The sequence below is a fragment of the Neomonachus schauinslandi genome, chromosome 4 (assembly GCF_002201575.2).
Source record: "Neomonachus schauinslandi chromosome 4, ASM220157v2, whole genome shotgun sequence".
In the NCBI taxonomy this organism is placed as follows: Eukaryota; Metazoa; Chordata; class Mammalia; order Carnivora; family Phocidae; genus Neomonachus; species Neomonachus schauinslandi.
In genome coordinates this window covers 40,336,068-40,359,417 of record NC_058406.1, presented here as the reverse complement: position 1 = coordinate 40,359,417, position 23,350 = coordinate 40,336,068, and the positions used below count along the sequence as shown (strand labels likewise).

Below are 23,350 nucleotides of genomic sequence, written 5' to 3'. Positions count from 1 at the left end.
CCCCCCCCCCCCCCCCGCCCTGGTCCAGACCCAACCCCGGCTGCCTCCACACAGCGCCCGGGGCCCGCCTTGGGGACTCTGGGCTGGAGACCCAAGCCCGCACCAGGACCTGTGCTTCGGGACATACAGCTGCTGCCAGCTTAGCTCACGCCCTCCCCAGGAAAGGAGGTCCTTGCTCAACGGAGCTCTGCTTGGCTTCAGAATTTCAGCCCTGGGAATTCCCATAACGTGGCGACTGGGGAAGGACCCCTCACAGACGAAAAACTGCTTCACTTACACCCACCGACTTCTAGTTCACTGTCCCAAAAATTTTGGCAGCTGTGGAACCAAGTTTCATCTCGATAACTGCTTTTGCTTACTTCCGGAAAGTTGTTTGTGTCGCGTGGGGCGGGGGGGGGGAGCGGAGGGGAGGAGGATACTTTCTCAGTAAACAAAAGCATGGGTGCCTTGTTTTATAAATCCGGGAAACTTCGTGGGTCTGCTGTTATGCCACAGCTCCAAAAGGAATGTAGGTGGCTTGTGAAGATGCTTCAAGAAACCAAATGGCATAACTACAAATTAGATCAAAAGCTCGGACTTAAAGGATCTTAACAGAGACTCATCCAAAATTCAGGAAATAACAGACATAAATAATTAACTTACTGCTCTGGAGGCCAATCTCCTTTTCTTTCTCTTACTATTTTTCCTCCCGGTTATTTATACATCTGCAACTCTACTAAATTCTTAAGCACCTAATTTTTGTAGCTCTACTGCTAGCCCCTACAACTAGCATAGTGTGAACTGCACAGAAGGCTCGATAAATGCTTGCTGCACTCTAGGTTAAAGATACCTACAGTTTTATGTAATTTTTTTCAAAATGCTCAATACCAAATGCACTCTCTTCTTGCCATACCCACTCCTCAAAGCCTGGTCTTCCCGTACTGCCTCTGTATCAGTAAAGGAAAGCCACTACCGTCCACTCTAATATGCAAACCATAAACCTAGCAGCCCATGATGCCTCCCTCATTCCATATTCAGTCCATCAAGTTCATTTTTACCTCCTCAATATATTCTCCATTATGTCCACTTCTCTCCATTACCACCACTCAGTCATAGGTCTGGGCCTCTTGGAATAAACTTCCTGAATCCACCCTAGTTCCTCCAATTCATTCTTTTTTTTTTTTTTTTTTAGATTTTATTTATTTATTTGACAGAGAGAGACACAGGGAGAGAGGGAACACAAGCAGGGGCAGTGGAAGAGGGAGAAGCACACTTCCTGTGGAGCAGGGAGCCTATGCAGGGCTCTATCCCAGGACCCTGGGATCATGACCTGAGCTGAAGGCAGACGCTTAACGACTGAGCCACCCAGTGCCCCCCTCCAATTCATTTTTTTTAAAGATTTTATTTATTTGACAGAGACACATCGAGAGAGGGAACACAAGTGGGGGAGCACAAGTGGGGGAGAGGGAGAAGCAGGCTTCCCGCTGAGCAGGGAGCCCGAAGTGGGACTTGATCCCAGGACCGCGGGATCATGACCTGAGCCAAAGGCAGATGCTTAGCGACTGGGCCACCCAGGCGCCCCCAACTGATTCTTAACACTAGAGCCACAGTACTTGGTTTCCAAAGCCAATTTCATTACTCCCTCTTCACCCCTTACCACAACCAATTAAAGAACTTCAACTGCTTTCCACTGTGCTTAGGCTACAATTCAGTCTTTAACAATGGCTTACAAAGTTTAGCCCTACTTACCGTCTAGCTCCATTTTACACCTTGCACTCCCTCATTTTCTGCACTACACACAATGACCTTTTTCAAGTTTCTTCAATTTGCCATGAACTTTCCAACCTTAGGGCCTTGACACAGGCTGTTATTTCTGTATTTTACACTATCCCCTTGACACCAATCCCTTCAATTTACGGCTATTCATCATCTTGTCCTCCCCACCTATGTGAATTCTTCCTATCATATGTTCTCATGGCCTCTGCAACTCTCCTTATCACAGCTGTAATTTTATGTGTACTTGAGTTATTTTTCATTAACCTTATTGAGTTATAATTTACATATAATAAAACACATCCATTTTAGATGTACAGTTCAATATATTTTGATAAATGTATGCACACATGTAATCACCACCACAATTAAGACAGAACACTTCTATCATCCCCAAATTTCCCTAATGGCCCTCAAGCAGTCAATTCCACCAACCACTTCTCTGCTTCCTATCTAACTGCATTATTCTTTCATTAATGTTATGTTCATCACTAGACCATAAGCTTAATGAAGCAAGGATCTATCTGATTTTGTTCAACATTATATCCTCAGTATTTAGCTACATGCCTGGCACATATTAGTGCTCAATAATGGATTTCCTATGGTAATAGGTTCTGAAAATAAACATCAACTATATGATAAATATCAATTAAACTATAAACAGTGATGTAGAAAAATTCATTAATTTTGCCAAATGGACAAGGTCAATGTCTAACAACTTCCACTAACACCCTTTAAAGTTCTCCTTTAATACCTGCTTTTCTAGCGGTTAATTTTGTGCCTAAGCAGCCCAAAGAATGTAATTCAATACTGGCTGATCTAACAGTTCTCCAGGCCAGGGAAAAAGGCCTACAACTCTAATTCTGTCTATGTACTGTACTGTTTGAGTCCATAAGAGACATAATACTCATTTATATCATTCTTGCTTATCAGGTCCTTCATGTGTTTATCTCCCCAACTAGACAAAGAAACACATGAAGGGTCATCAGTGACTTCGTATTTAACAGTGCTTACCAAAGTATTAGATTTTTAAAGTGTCCTCCACATCACCCATCATTATCATTATCATCATCATCACCATCATCATCATGGGTCAGTAGTTTCAAAATCTAATGCACTGTCATTTTTGATAGACTAGTGTAAATAGTAAAGTTCAGTAAAATTTTAGCAGACCCAATTATCATTAGGTTTTTATTAATAGGCTTAAATGTTAAGATTAGGGGTAATGGCAATAGAGTATATGATTTACAATGGTCTCTTAATACAACTGAGTCTTCCTCAACTGCATATATAAAACTCTAGGTTCTAGCTACCCATTTAAAGAGGTCACAGCTACAGCCCCAAATCTACCTTTTCACAGTTTCATGCTAGAGATAACTATTTGTTACAGACATGTAGTTCTCATTTCCTAATCCTTGTATAAAGTTAGTGTGCATAAAAGATGTAGCATTTAAAATGAAAAGTAACTACAAAATACAAGGCAACTTTACCCAATTTATCCCAATAAATTATAAGACTTCTAATCAAATTTGGCGACTCAAGCGTTGTTTTTTTGTTTTGTTTTGTTTAAACATCTACAGGTTACTTCAGAAGAAAGATAAGGGACCAATGCCTTAAACCCATATATAACAACTGATTTCCAACGTATGTATTAAAAAAAAAAAAAACTTCAATACTTATCTTTGAACTACGTAACTAAGTCTATTACATGATTAAATTAGTACTTTTTCTGTTTTTGTTCAAAATAAAGAAGAATACAATAGGATGATTAAGAAGACAAAAAACAACCTGAGAAAAATTAAAATACTAAGATTCAGGGTGAGGGGGTCTTTCAAATGGCAAGTCAAGCAAAAATAGGCCAACTTTACCTACAGCTATTAAGATGAAAAGAAAATTTTAACCAAATGGAATTCATGCACTACTTTCAAAAATATTATTTCTGCTAGAGAGCCCAATAATGTTTACCTATAAATCACATTTTGCTCTGGTGTCACCTAAGACATAGACAACAAATACTTTTGGTAGCAACAGAAGCAAAAAAAGAAGCAAAATAGGAGGAAAAATTCATAGTTTCCCTATGAATTTACTTTTTAACTCAGGCCAAATGACTGGAACGGATAACATTAAAGGACAACTCTTGGAAGGAGGATATGTAGCTCCACTATTTTGTCTGACCAGTACCTGAAAGTCTCAAAACTAAAGTCAGCCAATAAATCTCCACATAGAAACTTCGGCCATATGGAATAAAAACACCACTTGCCATATGGTAGAAGCAGTCCTTACCATCTCATGATCAAGGTGACCATGTTCCAAAAGTTTGTTTTATTTGCAATTCTTAATGCATTATCAGACTGAAGAATTATTTTATTCAAAGTTTGGAAAAAACACCCTCTATAAACCTCATAATGGCTATGATAGTGTACTGCCTTATTCACTAAGTATCTCCTCCACATAGGGACTGACATGTAGTAGGTGCTTAATTAGGTCTCTTGAATGAATGAAATGCCAGGTACTATAGTATGAAACAGCAGTTTAAACAAATAAAAAGGCTGAAAATAGCTAGTCTAGCAAGCAGAACAGAGAAAGCAGAGAGACAGAAGGCTGTTGTTTTTCTGTATGAGCCTTTTAGTACTATTTAATTTTAAAAACTTATATTGGGCACTATTGCCCCAATTTTTACACATAAAATCCTGCATCAGTCACTTAACTTTCTTCTGAAACAACTTGTAGATTTCATTAAAAACACATGAGTTAAAAACAACAAAAACAACACAAGTTGTTAAATTTGGTTGGAAGTACAGAGCTCCTTGCCACAAGATGGGTGAGATGGCTTTGTATTACGTAATTACTCTTCATTTTAAATGCTCTAACTTTACCTTAGGAAGTTAACAAATGAGAACCACGTGTTTATCTCTAAAGAAAGGGTGTGGGAAACACTATTGCTTTTATTTTATATACTTCTGCATAGTTTAAAATTTTTTAGAAGCATGACTTATGTCATTACTTTAACAGTTTTTTAAAACTTCAATCCTCATGATTTTTATTTTCTACTTTATACTAGACTGAGCTCTGTAAAGACAAGGACAACATGTCATTTATTCACAATATCCTTTACAACTAGTGCATGGAATACATTAAATACATATAAGTATTTACCAAATGCATAAAACTTTTGTATTGTCCATATGTTCTGAATTGAACATGCTCTTTTTTTTTTAATTTTAAACTTTATTTTTATACAGAGAAGGCAGGAAATATAAGTTCTAAAAGATGTCCATAAAAACACACAGTTAAGGTAAATTTCTGGCAGTTAAAGGAATAAACTTTAGCAACTATAAAACTGGACCACTTGTTCTTATTTGTTTCCCAAGAGTTCAAGATAGATGGAACAACAGAACTGAATAAAAAATGAATCCTAAAATCCTAAGTTCCAACTTAGGAGCCAGAAATTCATCTGCCCTCAGTAATAGCAATGACACTGGTAACAACCCTTAGGGGAATTTTCCTTTGTTATAGGAAACCCAAGTATTACTGGCTACTTCTCCATACCGTTTACCTGTGGAAAAGGTGACACATCTATATTGCAATCATTTTCTTGGAGTAACAAAGCATTTCAAGGGAGAAAAAACACATCTATTTTTCTACATGACACAAAAATAAAATCTTAAGGTGGTAGGAGAAAACAGATCTTTACTGAAAAACTGAAATGTTCAAAACACTAATCTTCAGTGAAGTAGCTTAACACTCAAGAATAGTACTCAAAAGATTTCAGTTAATTTTAGTTACCCAGTTAGACACATGAGCCATTATCAAAAAGAGGGTAGAATCAAGGTATACTAATACTAAAGATTAATTTCTCAGCTACTATCCCAAATTTCACCTTAAATATAAGTTTGTGTTTGTCTATAACAAAAGTTTGGCAGATATGTAATTAACTGAAGTATCTAATTTGAAAAAAAAAAAAAAAGCTTCAAAATGGCTCTATTATTTTTTCAGCTTCAATGATTTGCAATCTGAATTCTATCACTTTTCCTTTATGAATAATGATGTTTTACTCACAGATTCAGGGGTATTTCTGGTGAGGTTTCTAACAGCCCTCTCTATTCCCCTCAACCATATTCTTACACAAGGTATCCCATGTCCTTTCCTCTCTAGGGCCTTGAGATCAAAGCCAATGGACAGTGAATGTATAGTAAAGGGCAAAAATTATAAAATTACAAGACAGTAGCAATGAAATTCCAATTTGATAACCGCCTTAGATGCAGTCTACAGTGACCTACATAAACTTATATAGGCAAGGACAATTATAGCCCAATTTCTTGGCCCAAACAACAACCACAGAAGCCATTTGGTATAAAATTCTTTTGAATATCAACTAAGTTATAGCATAAAAGCAAAAAACGTAAAGGTCTATATTACTCAATTAGTATACATCCACATGAAGGTTTTTAAATTGGGATCTAAAAAAGTATTTACCATATTCTTTTATGTTTTCATTTTGATAACCTACAGAAATCTGTATAACCACACTGAATCATCTCAGTAACAACCTTAAATCCAAGTGGTACCAAGTTACTTCATTGTCCGTTTTTGTTTATGATCAAGTTGGCACCAAGTACTACTACTTGTCACAGAAGAGCCTTGACCATGAAAATGACATAGGTGTGAACTGAAGGCCAAATAACCTCATAGGATGTGATGTACAAATGAAGGTTTCCCAGTAGTCAGAACAGAGAAAAGTGGCATGAGTCATAATCCACAGTAGTGTACTCATGTCAAACTTAAAAAAGTACACAGTAGTGTACTCACGTCAAACAAACTAAGAGTCAGTACCATTTTTTTTTTTAAAGATTTTATTTATTTATTTGACAGAGAGAGACACAGCAAGAGAGGGAACACAAGCAGGGGGAGTGGGAGAGAGAGAAGCAGACTTCCCGCTGAGCAGGGAGCCCGATGCGGGGCTCGATCCCAGGACTCTGGGATCATGACCTGAGACGAAGGCAGATGCTTAACGACTGAGCCACCCAGGCGCCCCGAGTCAGTACCATTTTCATATTGTAAGTGGTGACCCGTTTTTACAAGGTAATATCATTTATCACATTAAATAAATGTTGATTTAGATTTTATTGGTTTGTGTTTGGTTTGTATTTCACTTGCAATTTTCTTTTGGATATAAATTTAGTTCTATATGATTTTAAATCTAAGAAGTTTGTACCTAGCTTTGTTTGCCCACATTAAATAACATGATATATATAATATTTTAAACACTGGAATTCTGGGCATGCAAGAGTTTTTTACTAAAATAGGCCCAAGTTTACTGAAGTTTATACAACTCTTTTTACATCTGTATGATATCCAGGCAAGTTGCTATGATTCACTATACTTTGTATAATATAGGACGATACTGCAAAACCTACATGATGTAGCACCCTATCTTCTTCCAGTGATAAATCCCTTTGCTAGGCAATCTCTCAGCATTTAGTTCATACTAAAGCTTACTAGGGCAAATTAAGAATCTGAAAGGTTTCCCTCCATTAATCAGTATCATCAAATATCCATTGAAGACTTCTTACAGGCTAACAAGAAGGGATTAAGAAGCTCAAAAGCACCTCTGCCCCCTCTTCAAGGACTGTCCTAATTTAGTTGGGTGTAAATACATGAAAAGATAACAAAAGCTAACATACAAGTTTAGAATGACTACTGGAAACTCAACTTCCATAGGAGTTGAAAGGAGAGAAGATTTTAGTTGTCTTCTCCCATCCTCAGACTATCCTAATTGCAATTTTAAGATACCCACAGAAGGGGCACAGTCAATTAAGCATCTGACTCTTGGTTTCAGCTCAGGTCACGATCTCACAGGTCCTGGGATCGAGCCCTACTTCGGGTTCCACGCTTAGCATGGAGTCTGCTTAAAAGATTCTCTCCCTCTGCCCCTCCCCCAATGTGTGCGTACAGGCTCTCTCAAAAAAATAAATAAATCTTAAGATACCCATAGAAGAGCAAGAACAACAGGAAAAGAAGAGAGGAAAGATGGAAGGAAAGGGAAAAGGTACAAGACATGCTCTAAATGAATTTACTGTTAAATAAATATTTATGAATACCTTTACCATATAAGGTGTAATGTGCTAGAGATATTATAACATCTTAACACAACTACTTGACTGAGGTTTTATACCTACCTTTAAAGATCAGCTAAGGTTTAAAAGAGGTTTAAAAGAAGTTAAGTACTTATCCCACATTATATATCTAGTAAGATGCCAGAGCCAGGACCCAAGTCCTGGTCAGCCTGGCTCTAAAGATTTTCTACTGTAATATACTGTTTCTTAAACCATATTCAGAAGGTTAGACAGGGACTGTTGAGCTTGGCACAGGTACAATGGGAAAAATACTATCAAAAAGTTAGGTTCTCTCTTGCCTCGTGAAACTTATAATCTCAAGTGGGCAATGAGTTATATAATAATGTATTATTATAAGAGAGAATGCATGTGAAGTCCATGCAGTTCCTGGCACATAAGAAGTGCTCAAATATTAGTTGCTACTGTTATATTATATACCAGAATGCTATATGGGCTACAAAGAAGGGGAAATTACAGCAGAGGTTAAAGAGGTAAGAGACTATTTTTTATTATACTGATAAGAAAGAGATGAAATGAGAGGTAATATGTACACTGGATTTTGAATGACTGGAATTAATCTTACAGTGGCAAATTTGAGGACTGGGGACGGTGAGGACTTAGAGTAGCATGAGTAGAAGCATGGAACCAGAAACATGTAGGAACAGGAGGTGGAAAAGGCAGGTTGGCATCAAATCAAAGAGAGCCTGAAATCCCCTAATAAAAAGTTTTACTTCATCCTACAGGCAAATGTAAATCATTAAAGGTTTTTCACTGTTATAGATGCCATAAGGTCATTTATTAAAGGTATTCTTTTATAAGATGAAGAGAATAAATTCAGGAAATATATGAGGGCACCAGAGATAGTTAAGATGCAACTTATATGACAGTCAAAGTGAACATCAGAGGAGTGTGAGAGATCCTATTAAAAAAAGACACCACACACACACACACACACACACACACACACACACACCCACCCACCCACCCACCCGATTTGGCAGCTCAGAAGTTATCACCCAAAAGGACTCTCAATTTTCAAACTTCAGTGGCTCAGAATAACACTGTCATTAATAGAAACAGAAAAATGAGATAAAGAGATGGGTTTGAGGAAGAATGAAATGATAAGTTCAGTTTTAGTCATGTTGAGGTTGAGTTTCAGGAAGCCATCTAACTGGCAAAATCCAAAAGGAAAGAGTGTGGGACTAAAGCTAAATATGAAAAGATATATATATATAAAGAAGGGGAGTGGTGTGGAGGGAAGGAAGAGTCACCTACACAGAAGCTTTAGCTGAATCCATGAAAATGGTGAGGACTACTGGGAGGGAGAGGGAGTAAGGTCATAGTCTCAAAGGAAACACCATGGAGTCACGAGTATGGGTGTTGTATTAACTCTGGGAAAGAGTAAGAATGTTTTTCTTTGAAATATGCAAAGCAGAGGAAGTAAGTACAGGTGAAATCACTAAGAACTATCGAAGACCTTTTTCTATAAAGAAGGGAGCAGGCTGTATTAGATACTGAAAGCTAATGAAAAATATTCCACTGTGGGGATTTAACTGAAAATCAAGGAGTCAATAAGAAGACTTTGAATAGTTATAGAAATCCAATTAAAGTTAGACAAAATTTAAAAATTGTGATATATACAGCCATCTCAATATTATGACCTCTAAGAGTACTAGAAGCAGAGAAACCAGACAATGGGGCCCTGGGGAATGGAAACGAGAATGGGACACAGTACAAAACATCCAATGACAAAAAATTCAGTAAGTGATAGCAAAATCAGTGTTGAAGAAGCAGATACAAGATCTACACTGGAGGATGACATAGGCAAAACTAGAAAGGTACTAAATGGCCAGGAAAAATGGAGAAGTAGAGCTCAGACCAAAATGAGAGAAGAAAAGTTCAGAAGTAAAGTGATAGAGGGTGAAGGTAAGAAAACTGTGGTCAAAGAGAAAATACTTTTAGGGGTGCCTGGGTGGCTCAGTTGTTAGGCATTTGCCTTCGGCTCAGGTCATGGTCCCAGGGTCCTGGGATCCAGCCGCATCGGGCTCCCTGCTCCGTGGGAAGCCTGCTTCTCCCTCTCCCACTCCCCATGCTTGTGTTCCCTCTCTCGCTGTGTCTCTCTCTGTCAAATAAATAAATAAAATCTTTAAAAAAGAGAGAGAAAATACTTTTAAATTCAATTATTTTGGAGGTAGTGCAGCCCGCAGTAATGACAAAGCCAAAGCAGTATAGTTTAATGGCTAAAGTAGAGATGAAATTCAATGGAAAAGGAGGACATGTAAATGCCCTCCATGCCCATTTGGAAGAGAGTTCCATGAGTTCCTACTCCACAGTGCCTGAATGGAACACTATACATCTCAAAGTACTCGATAAACAGCAATGGAAAAGCAACCTATACGTCATCTGTTCTTTTGTTCATTCCTTCAATTATTTCTTCATCTAACTAACAGTTACTGAGCACTCTTTAGAATGTGAAGTACTGGGCGCCTGGGTGGCTCAGTTGGTTAAGCAACTGCCTTCGGCTCAGGTCATGATCCTGGAGTCCCGGGATCGAGTCCCACATCAGGCTCCCTGCTCGGTGGGGAGTCTGCTTCTCCCTCTGACCCTCCTCCCTCTCATGCTCTCTGTCTCTCATTCTCTCTCTCTCAAATAAAATAAATAAAATCTTTAAAAAAAAAAAAAAAAGAATGTGAAGTACTAAGAGTGGAAATAGTGAGAGCAGTTTCTTTAGTAACAACAGCTAAAGTCTGTGAAGTTCTCACTATAGCTAGGCATGATTTCAACAAATTTGCATTTAACTCATTTAATCTTCAAAAAAACTCTATAATAAAGGTAGGTACTTTTATTATCTTCATTTTATAGATGAGGATATGGGAACTCAGAGAGACTAAGTTCAATGTGAAGAGTTAAATGTAAGTGGTGGCACTGGGATATAGACTAAGACATTTGGGCTCCATAGTCAAGTTCTTCATCACACTTCACTATCTCTGGGAGGAGAATCTTTACTTTTTTGCCAATCAAATTAACATTTAATTATATATATATATAGAGAGAGAGATTTTAAAGATTTTTATTTATTTATTTGACACAGAGAGATAGATGGTGAAAGAGGGAACACAAGCAGGGGGAATGGGAGAGGGAGAAGCAGGCTTCCCACTGAGCAGGGAGCCTGATGCGGGGCTCGATCCCAGGACCCTGGTATCAGGACCTGAGCTGAAGGCAGATGTTTAATGACTGAGCCACCCAGGTGCCCCTAATTACATATTTCTAAATGTTCTATCTTCTGTATACATTATTTAGGAAAATACATATAAAGATTCTCTTGTATCACATGTATTTTAAATATCAAAGCTATCAGAGTCTAAGACTTTTAAAACTTTCTTTTCTTATTTCTTCTGAGCAAAAGCTCAGAAATTCCAAAATTGAATCAAATTAGGTACCCAACCTTAAGGAGTCTGAAGTTACATATACTTTAAAAGATAAACAGAAAGAATATGATAAGGACTTAGTGAATTGTACAAGAGGTATGGCATCCAAAGAGAGAGATCACTTTGAGTTTGGGGTATGGGGAGGGAGGGGTCATTCAAGGGAGGCTCCACAGAAGAGGTCAGTTCTGAACTGGGCTTTGAAGAAAAGGGGTGGTATACAAAGGCAGAATGGAGGCAGACGCCATTTCAGAGAGAAAGAGAGAACATCATGTGCAAGAATGTGGAGACCAGAAAAGAAAAGATGTGTTCAGAGGAAATTAACAGCAGCACTCTAGCAAAAAGTTGATGGAGAGATATAACGGTAGAAATGACTAGAAAGGCAAGTTGAGAATAGATCACAGAGAGACTTGAATGTCAGTCTCACCAACCATGGAGGGAATCTCAACGGCCACATTCAGGCTAATTCTTTTTTGTTGTTGTTGTTAAGATTTTATTTATTTATCTGACACAGAGACAGACACAGAGAGAGAGAGAGAGAGAGCGCGCGCGAGCACAAGCAAGGGGAGAGGCAGGCAGAGGGAGAGGGAGAAGCAGGCTAATTCCAGGACCCTGGCATCATGATCTGAGCCAAAGGCAGACACTGAGCCAACCAGGCGCCCCCAAGCTAATATGATTCTTAAAACACTTAGCATACTGAATCATAAATTTGCTGAAATGACGCCACATTCATTTATTAAATGGACTAAAATTAAAAAGAAACGTTTAGAAATTACGAAGTTGCTTTTAAAAACATAGCTCAAAGAGTAACTTACAGATCTCCTAGTTCAACTCCATATTAATTTCTTATAGTCTCTTAATTACCACATCCTTGAATAATGTTTTTTAAGCCTCTATTTGAACACTCTCAAGTGATGGGGAGTTCGCAATCTTGTAGGAGCTGGGATACCCTACACCACCTTACCACCTTATCTAATCAAGCCAGTTCCTGGTATAGGACAAAAATAAGTAGAGAAAATGTCATCATGGCATAAAATGTCACTTTTGTACAACTCAATCCTATCAATCAAAATAATTAAAAAAACATCCTCCAGTGCCATAATATAAGCTTTCACTGAAGAATAAACATGGAAAACTATCCTCAGTATGAGAGAGTAGACATTCGTGGTTTTTGTCACCCAGCACCTTCTTTTTGCCTTTTCTGACTTTATTTACTTGGTGGGGACCATCTTCTACCCTATCAGCAAAGTGTTTCTGGTGAAGACAGCTACAGGAGTAGAACATATGACTGTGAAATTGTGATTGGTCAGGATTAAGAAAATGACTGATCAGCGGTAATCCTATTAGTCCTACCATGGTCCAGAAAGAACAATAGCTTCCTGTAGACTTGGAGCTCCTAGAGTGTTCTCCTAATAGTAGGTTATACATCTCAACAATGGGAGGCTGAAATTGCTGCAACCATCTTACTATCACAAAGAGAACCTATCTAAAACCAAAGCCACCCAGAAGAAAAGAGGCATAGAAATAGAAATGGTGGATCTGGGTCCTCATGACATTGGTGAAGTGCCTACTTCAAACCACATCTCAGCCAGATTTACTTTTTTCTTAAACCAGTTTGTTTTTTTTCCCTATTACTTGCATCCCAAAGAGTCCTGGTTAACACACATGGTAACTGCCAAATCCTATAACAAGAAAAGTAGGTCAACCTCTCAGCACTTATTATCATGCATTAGTGCATAATTTGGTTATATCAATAACCAACTACAGATACTAAATTTAAAAATGATCTGGCACATTTTAACATAGCATTTCACATTCAATATCGCCTTGCACTGTCTTATTTTAAGATAAAAATCAGTATTTTACCCTATAGAAAGCACAAGAAAATGCTTTATAACTTTACTATATAACATTATGAAGGCAAGAATAAGCAACTCAGAACTAAGAAGTTTTCATTACATCAGATCACAGTTATTTTAAAAAACAGAAAACAAACAAAAAAACTAATGAACTATCCAGAAGCCACATAAAGACTCTTACTTGAAGCTGAAGAGTATGTCGAAGAATTGTTTCTTCTAAGGCATGGATCCACTTCTCTCGCTCATCAGCATCACGAGCTGGAATAAAAGATTATAAAAATTAAAATGTTAATTTCTACAATATAGCTTCATGTTTGAAAACAAAAATTTTAAACCTCAATACTAATAAGAAAGGTTTTTAGTTGTGCCATTTTCTTAACAGGTTCACCTTCCTATCTTTTCTTTTTTTTTTTTTTTTAAAGATTTTATTTATTTATTTGAGACAGAGAGAATGAGAGAGACAGAGAGCACATGAGAGGGGGAAGGGTCAGAGGGAGAAGCAGGCTCCCTGCCGAGCAGGGAGCCCGACGTGGGACTCGATCCCGGGACTCCAGGATCATGACCTGAGCCGAAGGCAGTCGCTTAACCAACTGAGCCACCCAGGCGCCCACCTTCTTATCTTTTCTAAACATGCAATCTACTTGCAGCAATTTACAACAAAGGGAATAATTATGCTCAATAATAGCAAGCTACTTTCTCACTGAGAACAACTAGAAAAGCTGGAATAATTATTTAAAAATAACCGGTTGAAGACAATAGAAAACAACAAGGTAGTAAAGAATTAACAGGCCAAAATCTAGGAGAAGACAAACATTTAGAAGATAAGCCTCATATTTAAGGACACTTTTCTCCTGGAGGAATTGTAAATTCCAGGAGAGGACGCTCATTAAAGAAAATTTGACAAAGTATTCTCCATGCATACATGGATAATGTCTGATGGAAGATGGTAGAAGCAGGAAAGAATAGAGCAACAAAAATAATAAGCCCACAAAACCATAAGAAACCTAGGAATAAACCTAACCAAAGAGGTGAAAGACCAGGACTCTGAAAACTATAAAACACGGATGAAAGAAATTGAAAAGGACACAAAGAAAGACATTCCATAAATGCTCATGGATTGGAATAACAAATATTGTTAAAATGTCTATTCCACCCAAGGCAATTTACACATTTAATGCAATCCCTATCAAAATACCACAAACATTTTTCACAGAGTTAGAACAAACAATCCTAAAATTTGTATGTAACCACAAAAGACCACAAATAGCCAAACAAATCTTGAAAAAAGCAAAGCAAAGCTGGCATCACAATTCCAGACTTCTAGTTATATTCCAAAGCTATGGTGATCAAAACAGTATGGTACTGGCAGAAAAATAGACACATAGATCAATGGAATAGAATAGAAAACCCAGAAATGAACCCACGACTATATGGTCAATTAATCTTTGACAAAGAAGTAAAGAATATTCAATGGGAAAAAGTCTCTTCAATAAATGGTGTTGGGTAAACTGGACAGGAACATAGAAAAGAATGAAACTGGACCACTTTCATACACCATACACAAAAATAAAATAAAAATGGATTAAAGACCTAAATGTGAGACAGGAAACCATCAAAATCCTAGAGTAGAACAGGGCAATAACCTCTTTCTGACTAAATATGTCTCCTGAAGCAAGGGAAACAAAAGGAAAAATAAACTATTGGGACTTCATCAAAATAAAAGCTTCAGCACAGTGAAGTAAACAATGAACACAACATAAGGCAACCTATGGGATGCGAGAAGATATTTGCAAATGACATATCTGATAAAGGGTTACTATCCAAAATATATAAATATATAAAGAATTTATACAACCCAACACCCAAAAAACAAATAATCCAATTAAAAAGTGAGAAGACATGAACAGACATTTTTCCAAAGAAGACATACAGATAGCCAACAGACGCATGAAAAGATGCAACATCACTCATCATCAGGGAAATACCAATCACAATAAGCTATCACCTCACACCTGTCAGAATGGCTAAAATTAACAACACAAGAAACAACAGGTGTTGGCAAGAATGTGGAGAAAGGAGAAGCCTCCTCCACTGTTGGTGGGACTGCAAATTGGTACAGCTACTCCGGAAAATAGTATGGAGGTTCCTCAAAAAGTTAAAAACAGAACCACCCTAGGACCCAGCAATTGCACTACTAGGTATTTGCCCAAAGGATACAAAAATACTGATTCAAAGGGATACATGCACCTCAATGTTTATTTATCGACAACAGCCAAAGGAAAAGCCCAGTGTCCATCGACTGATGAAAAGATAAAGAAGATGTGGTCTGTGGGTGTGTGTGTGTGTGTACACACACACACACTGGAATATTACTCGGCCATAAAAAGGAATGAAATCTTGCCATTTCCAAGGACATGGATGGAGCTAGAGTGTATTATGCTAAGCGAAATAAGTCAATTAAATACAAATACCATATGATTTCACTCATATGTGGAATTTAAGAAACAAAACAAACAAGCATAGGGAAAAAAAGAGAGAGGCAAACCAAGAAACAGACTCTTATTAAGTAAAAACAAATTGATGGTTGCCAGAGGGGAGGTGAGTTGGGGGTCAGGAGAAATAGGTGATGGGGATTAAGGAGGGCACTTGTGATGAGCACCGGGTATTGTATAGAAGTGCTGAATCACTAAATTGCATACCTGAAACCAATATTATACTGTATGTCAACTGAAATTTAAATAAAAACTTAAAACAAATTTTTTAAATGATAAGTATGTGGGCAAAACTAAATGAATACTAACTACATAAAATACTATCTTGTGAGGTTGTAAATAAATACATGCAAAATTAAATACAAAACAATTGCAAATAGATTGGGAAAGAGGAAATGGAGTTAAAGAATTCTCAGGTTCTGCAATGTTTGGGAAGAAGATAAAACTACCAGTTAACATTAGATTTTGGCAACTGAAGGATTTGTTATAATTTTTAGAGTAATCGCTAGAAGGTTAAGTGTTTAACTTCCAAAATAATAAATTTAAAAATTCAATAATGAAAATAATCCAAAACCTGACAAGAAAGAAAAATAGAAGAAACAGAGTATGAAGGGGTGCCTGGGTGGCTCAGTCCTTAAGCGTCTGCCTTCGGCTCAGGTCCTGATCCCAGGGTCCCGGAATTGAGCCCCACATCGGGCTCCCTGCTTGGTGGGAAGCCTGCTTCTTCCTCTCCCACTCCCCCTGCTTGTGTTCCCTCTCTCGCTGTGTCTCTGTCAAATAAATAAAATCTTTTTTTTAAAAAAAAGAGTAGAATTAGTTTGTCAAGTAGAGAAGGATAAGGACATCTTGAAAGAGAAAAGAACACTAACAATGACACTGAGACATGAAAAAAGGTGTATTTGGGAAACTGGTTTGAATGTGTCTAGAATACTGGACTGATTTGGGGAGGAGGAAATGGCAAAAGATTGGGATCCCAGCCCAAGGAGCGTAAATGGACTTTATCTTTTTTTTTTTTAAGATTTTTTTATTTATTCATTCGAGACACAGAGATACAGAGTGAAGGAGAGAGAGAGAGCGAGCATGAGCAGGGGGAGAAGCAGAGGGAGGGGGAGAAGCAGACTCCCTGCTGAGCAGGGAGCCCGATGCGGGGCTCGATCCCAGAACCCTGGGATCATGACCTGAGCTGAAGGCAGACGCTTAACCATCTGAGCCACGCAGGCGCCCCAAATGGACTTTATCTTTAAGACAACGGAAAGCCCTTAAAATGTTCAAGCATGAGAATGACATGGTCTAATCTGCATATCAGGAACATCACTCTGGTAGTGCTGTGGAGAATGAAAAATGGGGAAAAACTGGATGTGGCCACACCAGTTAGGAAATGGTTGTAACAGTAAGGGCTGAAATGACAACAGGTGCCATGCTCACTGCATCAGGCCACCTAATGGCAATCATCTTTAAATCTGCCACCCCCCTTGGGCGCCTGGGTGGCTCAGTTGGTTAAGCGACTGCCGTCGGCTCAGGTCATGATCCTGGAGTCCCTGGATCGAGTCCCACATCGGGCTCCCTGCTCGGCGGGGAGTCTGCTTCTCCCTCTCCCACTCCCCGTTTGTGTTCCCTCTCTCACTGTGTCTTTCTCTGTCAAATAAATAAATAAAATCTTAAAAAAAAAAAAATCTGCCACCCCTCAAAAATGAAATCAGATATAAGGTTCATCAGATTCTTCCTTGATATATTCCCTCTCTATATCCCTTCTTTCACTTCCTACTGACTACATGCTGGTTCAAGAACTCATGTAGTCTTATGTCTGTAAACAAAATATCACAAATGCAGTTACATGAGCTATACTCTGCTACCTCCAATGCAGCCTGCACACCTCAGACTGAGCTTATATTGAAATGCTATTTCTATAAAAAACCTCAACATTCTACCATATCCTATGGAATTCATATAACCTTCCTGTTTAGCAGTAAAATCCCTCTACATCTTCCATTTCATGCTTTACAGGAACCAAAAATATCTTCTCAATGACCTCTAAATACTCTAAATTATCTTCCTGTTCATGAAATACTTTGTCCCTCCTTTAACCTTAACATTGACTCTACCTTTCTTCCCATGTATCTAAATCCCACGTGCCTCAGAAGAAGTCCTAGTTCTCCTCCAGGAAGCCTTACGAAACTAGTCCAACAGCAGTACTCTCTTTCACCTTCAAACTCCTAGAGGACTTATAAATGTGAATGCATCATCCAATTATTCTTCGATCAAGTATTTACTGGCAATCTGTAAAATTTAATCTTATACTCCCCCCACACTGTTATTTACACTTTTCATGTGTTTAAGTTTCATCTCTAAGATTTTAGGTTTTCTGATAATATTAACCATAGTGTTTACCACAGTGTTAGATCTATCCATCCATCCTCCTATCCATCCAACATTTATTGAGTAGCTATTGTGTACCAAGTACTGTTTAGAAATTGGGGATATAGACCCAGTCCTGTCTATACAGAACATACACTCAAGTGACAGGGAGAAACATTTGCAAACTGACAACTGCTACTCATCAGAACGACTGAGTAAATCAGTGTAAGCAGAGTTCAAGAACCTATCCCAAGGGGTGTATGTTTATGGAGATGAATTCAGGGAAGCCTTCTGAAGCAAGGAGATTAAAGTCGAGTTTTTAAAAGTAACAATTAGAGGCAAAGGTGTGGGTGTGAGTGTGTGGTGGAGGGAGTGGAGAAAGGAAGAAGGAGAGGAAGGTTTGGAGAAGAAGAGGGAGAAGGGATATGTGGCAGGGGAGGCACTGACAAGGGAGGCATTCAAAGGTAAAGAGGACAGAATAAGCAAAGGTAACCATGTGGCAAATTACTGTATGAGAATATAGAACTAAAATTCAGAAAATATAGCCCAGGGGTGCCTGGGTGGTTCAGTCGGTTAAGTGTCTGCCTTCAGCTCAGGTCATGATCCCAGGGTCCTGGGATCAAGACCTGTGTGGGACTACCTGCTCAGCGGGAAGTCATCTTCTCCTTGTCCCTCTACCCCTCCCCACTCTCCTGCTCTCTCCCTCTCTCTCTCAAATAAATCAATAAAATCTTTCTAAAAAGAAAATATAGCCCATGCTTTGCTACTTTTTTCTAGTGTTGACCTTAGCAAGTCACTTATACCATGTGAATACTCATTTTAGCATCTTCAAATTGGAGGCTTACTGGCATAAAGATGAGCATATAGACCAATGGAAAAGAACAGAGAGCCCAAAAATAAACCCTGGCATGTGTGGCCAAATGACTTTTGACAAGAGTGCCAAGACTACACAATGGAGAAAAGTCAGTCTCTTCAACAAATGGTGCTGGGATAACTGGATACCCACATTCTAAAGAATGAATCTGGACTCTTACCTTACACCATATGTAAAAATTAACACACTAGATTAAATGTAAGACCTAAAACTATTAAACTAGAAGAAAACAGAAAGCGAAAGCTTCAGAACACTGGATTTGGCAAGGAATTCTTGGATATGACACCAAAAACACAGGCAACAAAATGAAAAAAAAAAAAAAAGACAAATTGAACTACAACAAACTTAAAAAATTTCTGTGCAAAGGAAACAATTGAAAGAAAAAAAGCAACCTACAGAATGAGAGAAAATAATTGCAAATCATATATAAGAGGCTAACATCCAGAATATATAAGAACATCTATAACTCAACATAAAAACTCAATTAAAAAATGGCCAGGGACTTGACTAGACATTTCTCCAAATAAGACATGTAAGTACTGTCCAATCAGCACATGAAAGGATACTTAGCATCACTAATCATTAAGGAAATTCAGGCCAAAACTACATTGAGATCTCACCTCACACCTATCAGGATGGCCGTTATCAAAAGAACAAAAAATTAAGAACTGATGAGGATGCAAAGAAGTTGGAATCCTTGTGCCCTGTTGGTGGGAATATAAAATGGCAGAGCCATTATGGAAAACAGTATGAAGGTTCCTCAGAAAATTAAAAATAGAATTACCACATGATCTAGTAATTCCACTTCTGAGTATTTATCCAAAAGAACTCAAAGTAGAATCTCAAAGAGATACTTGCACATCCACAACACATTATTCACAAGAGCCAAAAGGTGGATGCAACCCGCCTGTCATTGACAGATGACTGAATATAGAAAATGTAGAATGCACACGCAATGGAATATTATGCAGCTTTTAAAAAGGAGGAAGTCTTATCACAAGCTACTACATGGATGAACCTCGAGGACATTATGCTAAGCAAATTAAGCCAGTCACAAAGGGACAAATACTGTATGATTTTACTCATGTGAAATATCCAAAGTAGTCAAAATAATAGAAACAGGAAGTAAAAATGTGGTTACCAAGAGTTAGGGAGAAGGGGGGTGGTTAGTATTTAGCAGGTATAGAGTCTCAGTGTCACAAGACAAAAAAGTTAGAGATTTGTTACACAACAATGAATATACTGAACACTACTAAACTGTACACTTAAAATGATTAAGATAAATTTAATGTTATATGTTTATGATAATTAAAAATAAAATTGGAAGCTTAGACTAAATCATCCATTCTAGCTGAAAATTCAATATTCTATTATTCTGACTAACCTGGCTCACCTTCTCCCATTCTCCCATGAGTCAGTAAACCAATCTCTACCCTACTGGATCTAATAGGAAAAATATCTTTGTGTATACGAAGAAGCAGTAAGATGTCTGGTTATTATTCAACAATAAATTATTTATTTGTATGAAACATATAGTAATGATCTACACAATTCACAAATCATCTGCAAAGGCAGTTCTTCTCTAAAAGTGAAATTAGGGGCGCCTGGGTGGCTCAGTTGGTTAAGCGACTGCCTTCGGCTCAGGTCATGATCCCAGGGTCCTGGGATCGAGTCCCACATCGGGCTCCCGGCTCGGCGGGGGGCCTGCTTCTCCCTCTCCCACTCCCCCTGCTTGTGTTCCTGCTCTCGCTGTCTCTGTCTCTGTCAAATAAATAAATAAAATCTTTAAAAAAATAAATAAAAAAATAAAAATAAAAGTGAAATTAAAGCTACACTATTTCTGAGTGAATCCCTGCTAAAAGGGCCCTAAATTTAATAAATTACTTAAAACAACTTGTAAATAGTGCATTATTTTCCCCAAATATGTAAAGATAGGTTACTCTTCCTCTTTTTAAAGTTTATGTTTTAGTAATCTCTACACCCAGCATGGGACTTGAAACCATGACCCCGAGATCAAGAGTCAAATGCTCCTCTGACTGAGCCAGCCAAGGCGCCCCAACTCTTCCTTTTTATAATATTATTTAAACATTCAGTTTATCTCTAAAATTTCTTCTCTAGCATCTATGCCTCCTCTTCATTACATTTTTCAAACTCTTTCCATTCACTGAGCTAGTAGGTTACAAATTTTGTGTGGCTATGACCCACAATAAGAAATACATTTTGGGGCACCTGGGTGGATCAGCTGGTTAAGCATCTGACTTGATTGTGGCTCAGGTCATGATCTCAGGGTCGTGAGATTGAGCCCAGCATCATGCCATGTGCTCAGCGGGGAGTCAGCTTGAGATTCTCTCTCTCCCTCTCCCTCTGCCCCTCCCCACTCTTACTCTCTCTCTAAAAAATTAAGTAAATCTTAAAAAAAAAATTTTATACCCATGACCCAGTTCACAAATACATATACACATAAATGTGTACATATGCATATAAAACAAACATTAGTTTCACAAAACAATGTCTGCTCTAACCACATGCCATACACATTGATATTCCCTCTGTGTTATACCTCACTTTTTAAAAAATGCTGATCTCCACAGTTTGGAAAACACTGCCTTAAGCCACCCAATGTCCCACAAAGCTATTGCTTTCCAGTGTGTTTTAGGCAGTGTACTGTAAAAGCTAAGAAGGTTGGCTCTGATACCTATTTTTGCCCTTATTCAGCCAGACCTTGAGCAAGTTACTTAAACTCTCTAAGGTTTACTTTTCTCATATGTAATCTAAGTATGATGATATTACCTATGGGAATGATAATAGTAGCCAGACCTTATAAGGCTGTTGTAACAAATAAAATTATTATTATTATTTTTTTAAAGATTTTATTTATTTATTTGACAGAGAGAGAGATAGCGAGAGCAGGAACACAAGCAGGGGGAGTGGGAGAGCGAGAAGCAGGCTTCCTGCCGAGCAGGGAGCCCGATGTGGGACTCGATCCCAGGACCCTGGGATCATGACCTGAGCCGAAGGCAGACGCTTAACGACTGAGCCACCCAGGCGCCCACAAATAAAATTATTAATCTGTACAATATTTATCAGTGTCTGACATATACTAAAATATCAATATATTATTATAACAAATAGCCTCAAGAGAAAAATTCTATTAATAATCTAATAAATGATTAACCAGAGTAAATGAATAGGGAAGGGATCACTGGTAACTCCTCTAATTCCTAATAATGCCTAGCTTATACAGAAACAATATAAGGTGCACAAAAAGAAAAACAATATTAATTCAATAAGTAAAATACTTACATTTTCAGGATTCTATAATCTTCGCTCTTTATTACATATCTATTCACATTTCCTACATTATAGATATTAGAAGTAGATTTTTTTTTTGAAGTAGATTTTAAGACAAGTTTCCAAAACTCCTATACTTTGCCATTCCTGATGCACTGCTTAGGAATCTGTCCTCTTACACTCACATTTTCTTCTCCATTAAGGCATATGACAACTGTGAATACATTACTGCCTATTTGCAAAAGGAAGGGGTGATTTGCCTGTTTTGTAACCGAAGTAAAAAGAAAAATTAGACTTCTTCTAAGGTCTCATTTTCTCTGCAAGTTATTGTGAAATAAAAACATTACATAAAAACATGTTTACAAGAGGAGGAGCAAGATGGCAGAGGAGTAGGAGACCTAAACTTAGTCTGGTGTCAGGAATTCAGCTAGATAGTTATCAAACCATTCGGAACACCTACGAACTCAACAGGAGATCAAAGAATAGAATAGCAGCAACTCTCTGAACAGAAAAGCAACCACTTTCTGGGAGGTAGGACATGTGGAGAAGTGAATCCGGGGCGATATACAGGAAGAAAGACTGTGGGGGGAGGGAGCCTCCCTCAGCTGGCTACCAGCAAGTGACAGAGCAGGGGAGCACAAAATTGGAACTTTAGAAGTCAGCTCTGCTGAGGGACATTGCTCTAGTGGCTAAGTGGGGGGGGGGGGGGGCCTCGCTGGGACAGTGTGGTCTCAGGACCCTCGGGGTCACAGAAAGACCAGGGGTGCCTGAGTGTAGCAGAGCTCCCAGGTATCAGAGTGGGGAAGCTGGCTGCAAAGACGGAACCAAGAAGTGGGCTCTTAGCTCCGGGTTGCCATAAACCATGATCCACGGCACAGTCGGGCCACTGCTCTTCCAGCAGGGACCCAACAAGCAGCAGATCCTGGGAGACTGCCCTTCCTCCCCCAGGAGGAGTGGCACGGGAGCGCACCACAGGAATCTGCTGGGTTTGGAGACTCCAAACGGGGTTGTGTGCCAGAGATAGAAACGCTCAGTCACAGGCCAGGTGAGTACGGAGTGCAGCCAGAAACCAGGGAGACAGGAGGGATTGACTGCTTTTCTCTGGCGGCACACTGAGGAGTGGGGTCCTCATTTCTTGGGTCCTCCAGGGCGGAGACTGGGAGGCTGCCATTTTCATTCTTGTCCT

The 23,350-nt window shown here is 38.5% G+C and overlaps 1 protein-coding gene across 4 annotated transcripts in view; it reads right to left on the bottom strand.

Moving 5' to 3' along the window:
- The window catches only part of OSBPL9 (oxysterol binding protein like 9), a 170,518-nt gene that overhangs the window by 72,787 nt on the left and 74,381 nt on the right, over positions 1-23,350 (bottom strand). For all 4 annotated transcript variants that reach the window (XM_021684302.1, XM_044914509.1, XM_044914510.1 and 1 more), the window contains one exon: positions 13,334-13,410. In XM_021684302.1, the coding sequence (XP_021539977.1) occupies positions 13,334-13,410 (77 nt within the window). The remainder of the gene's footprint in view (positions 1-13,333; positions 13,411-23,350) is intronic.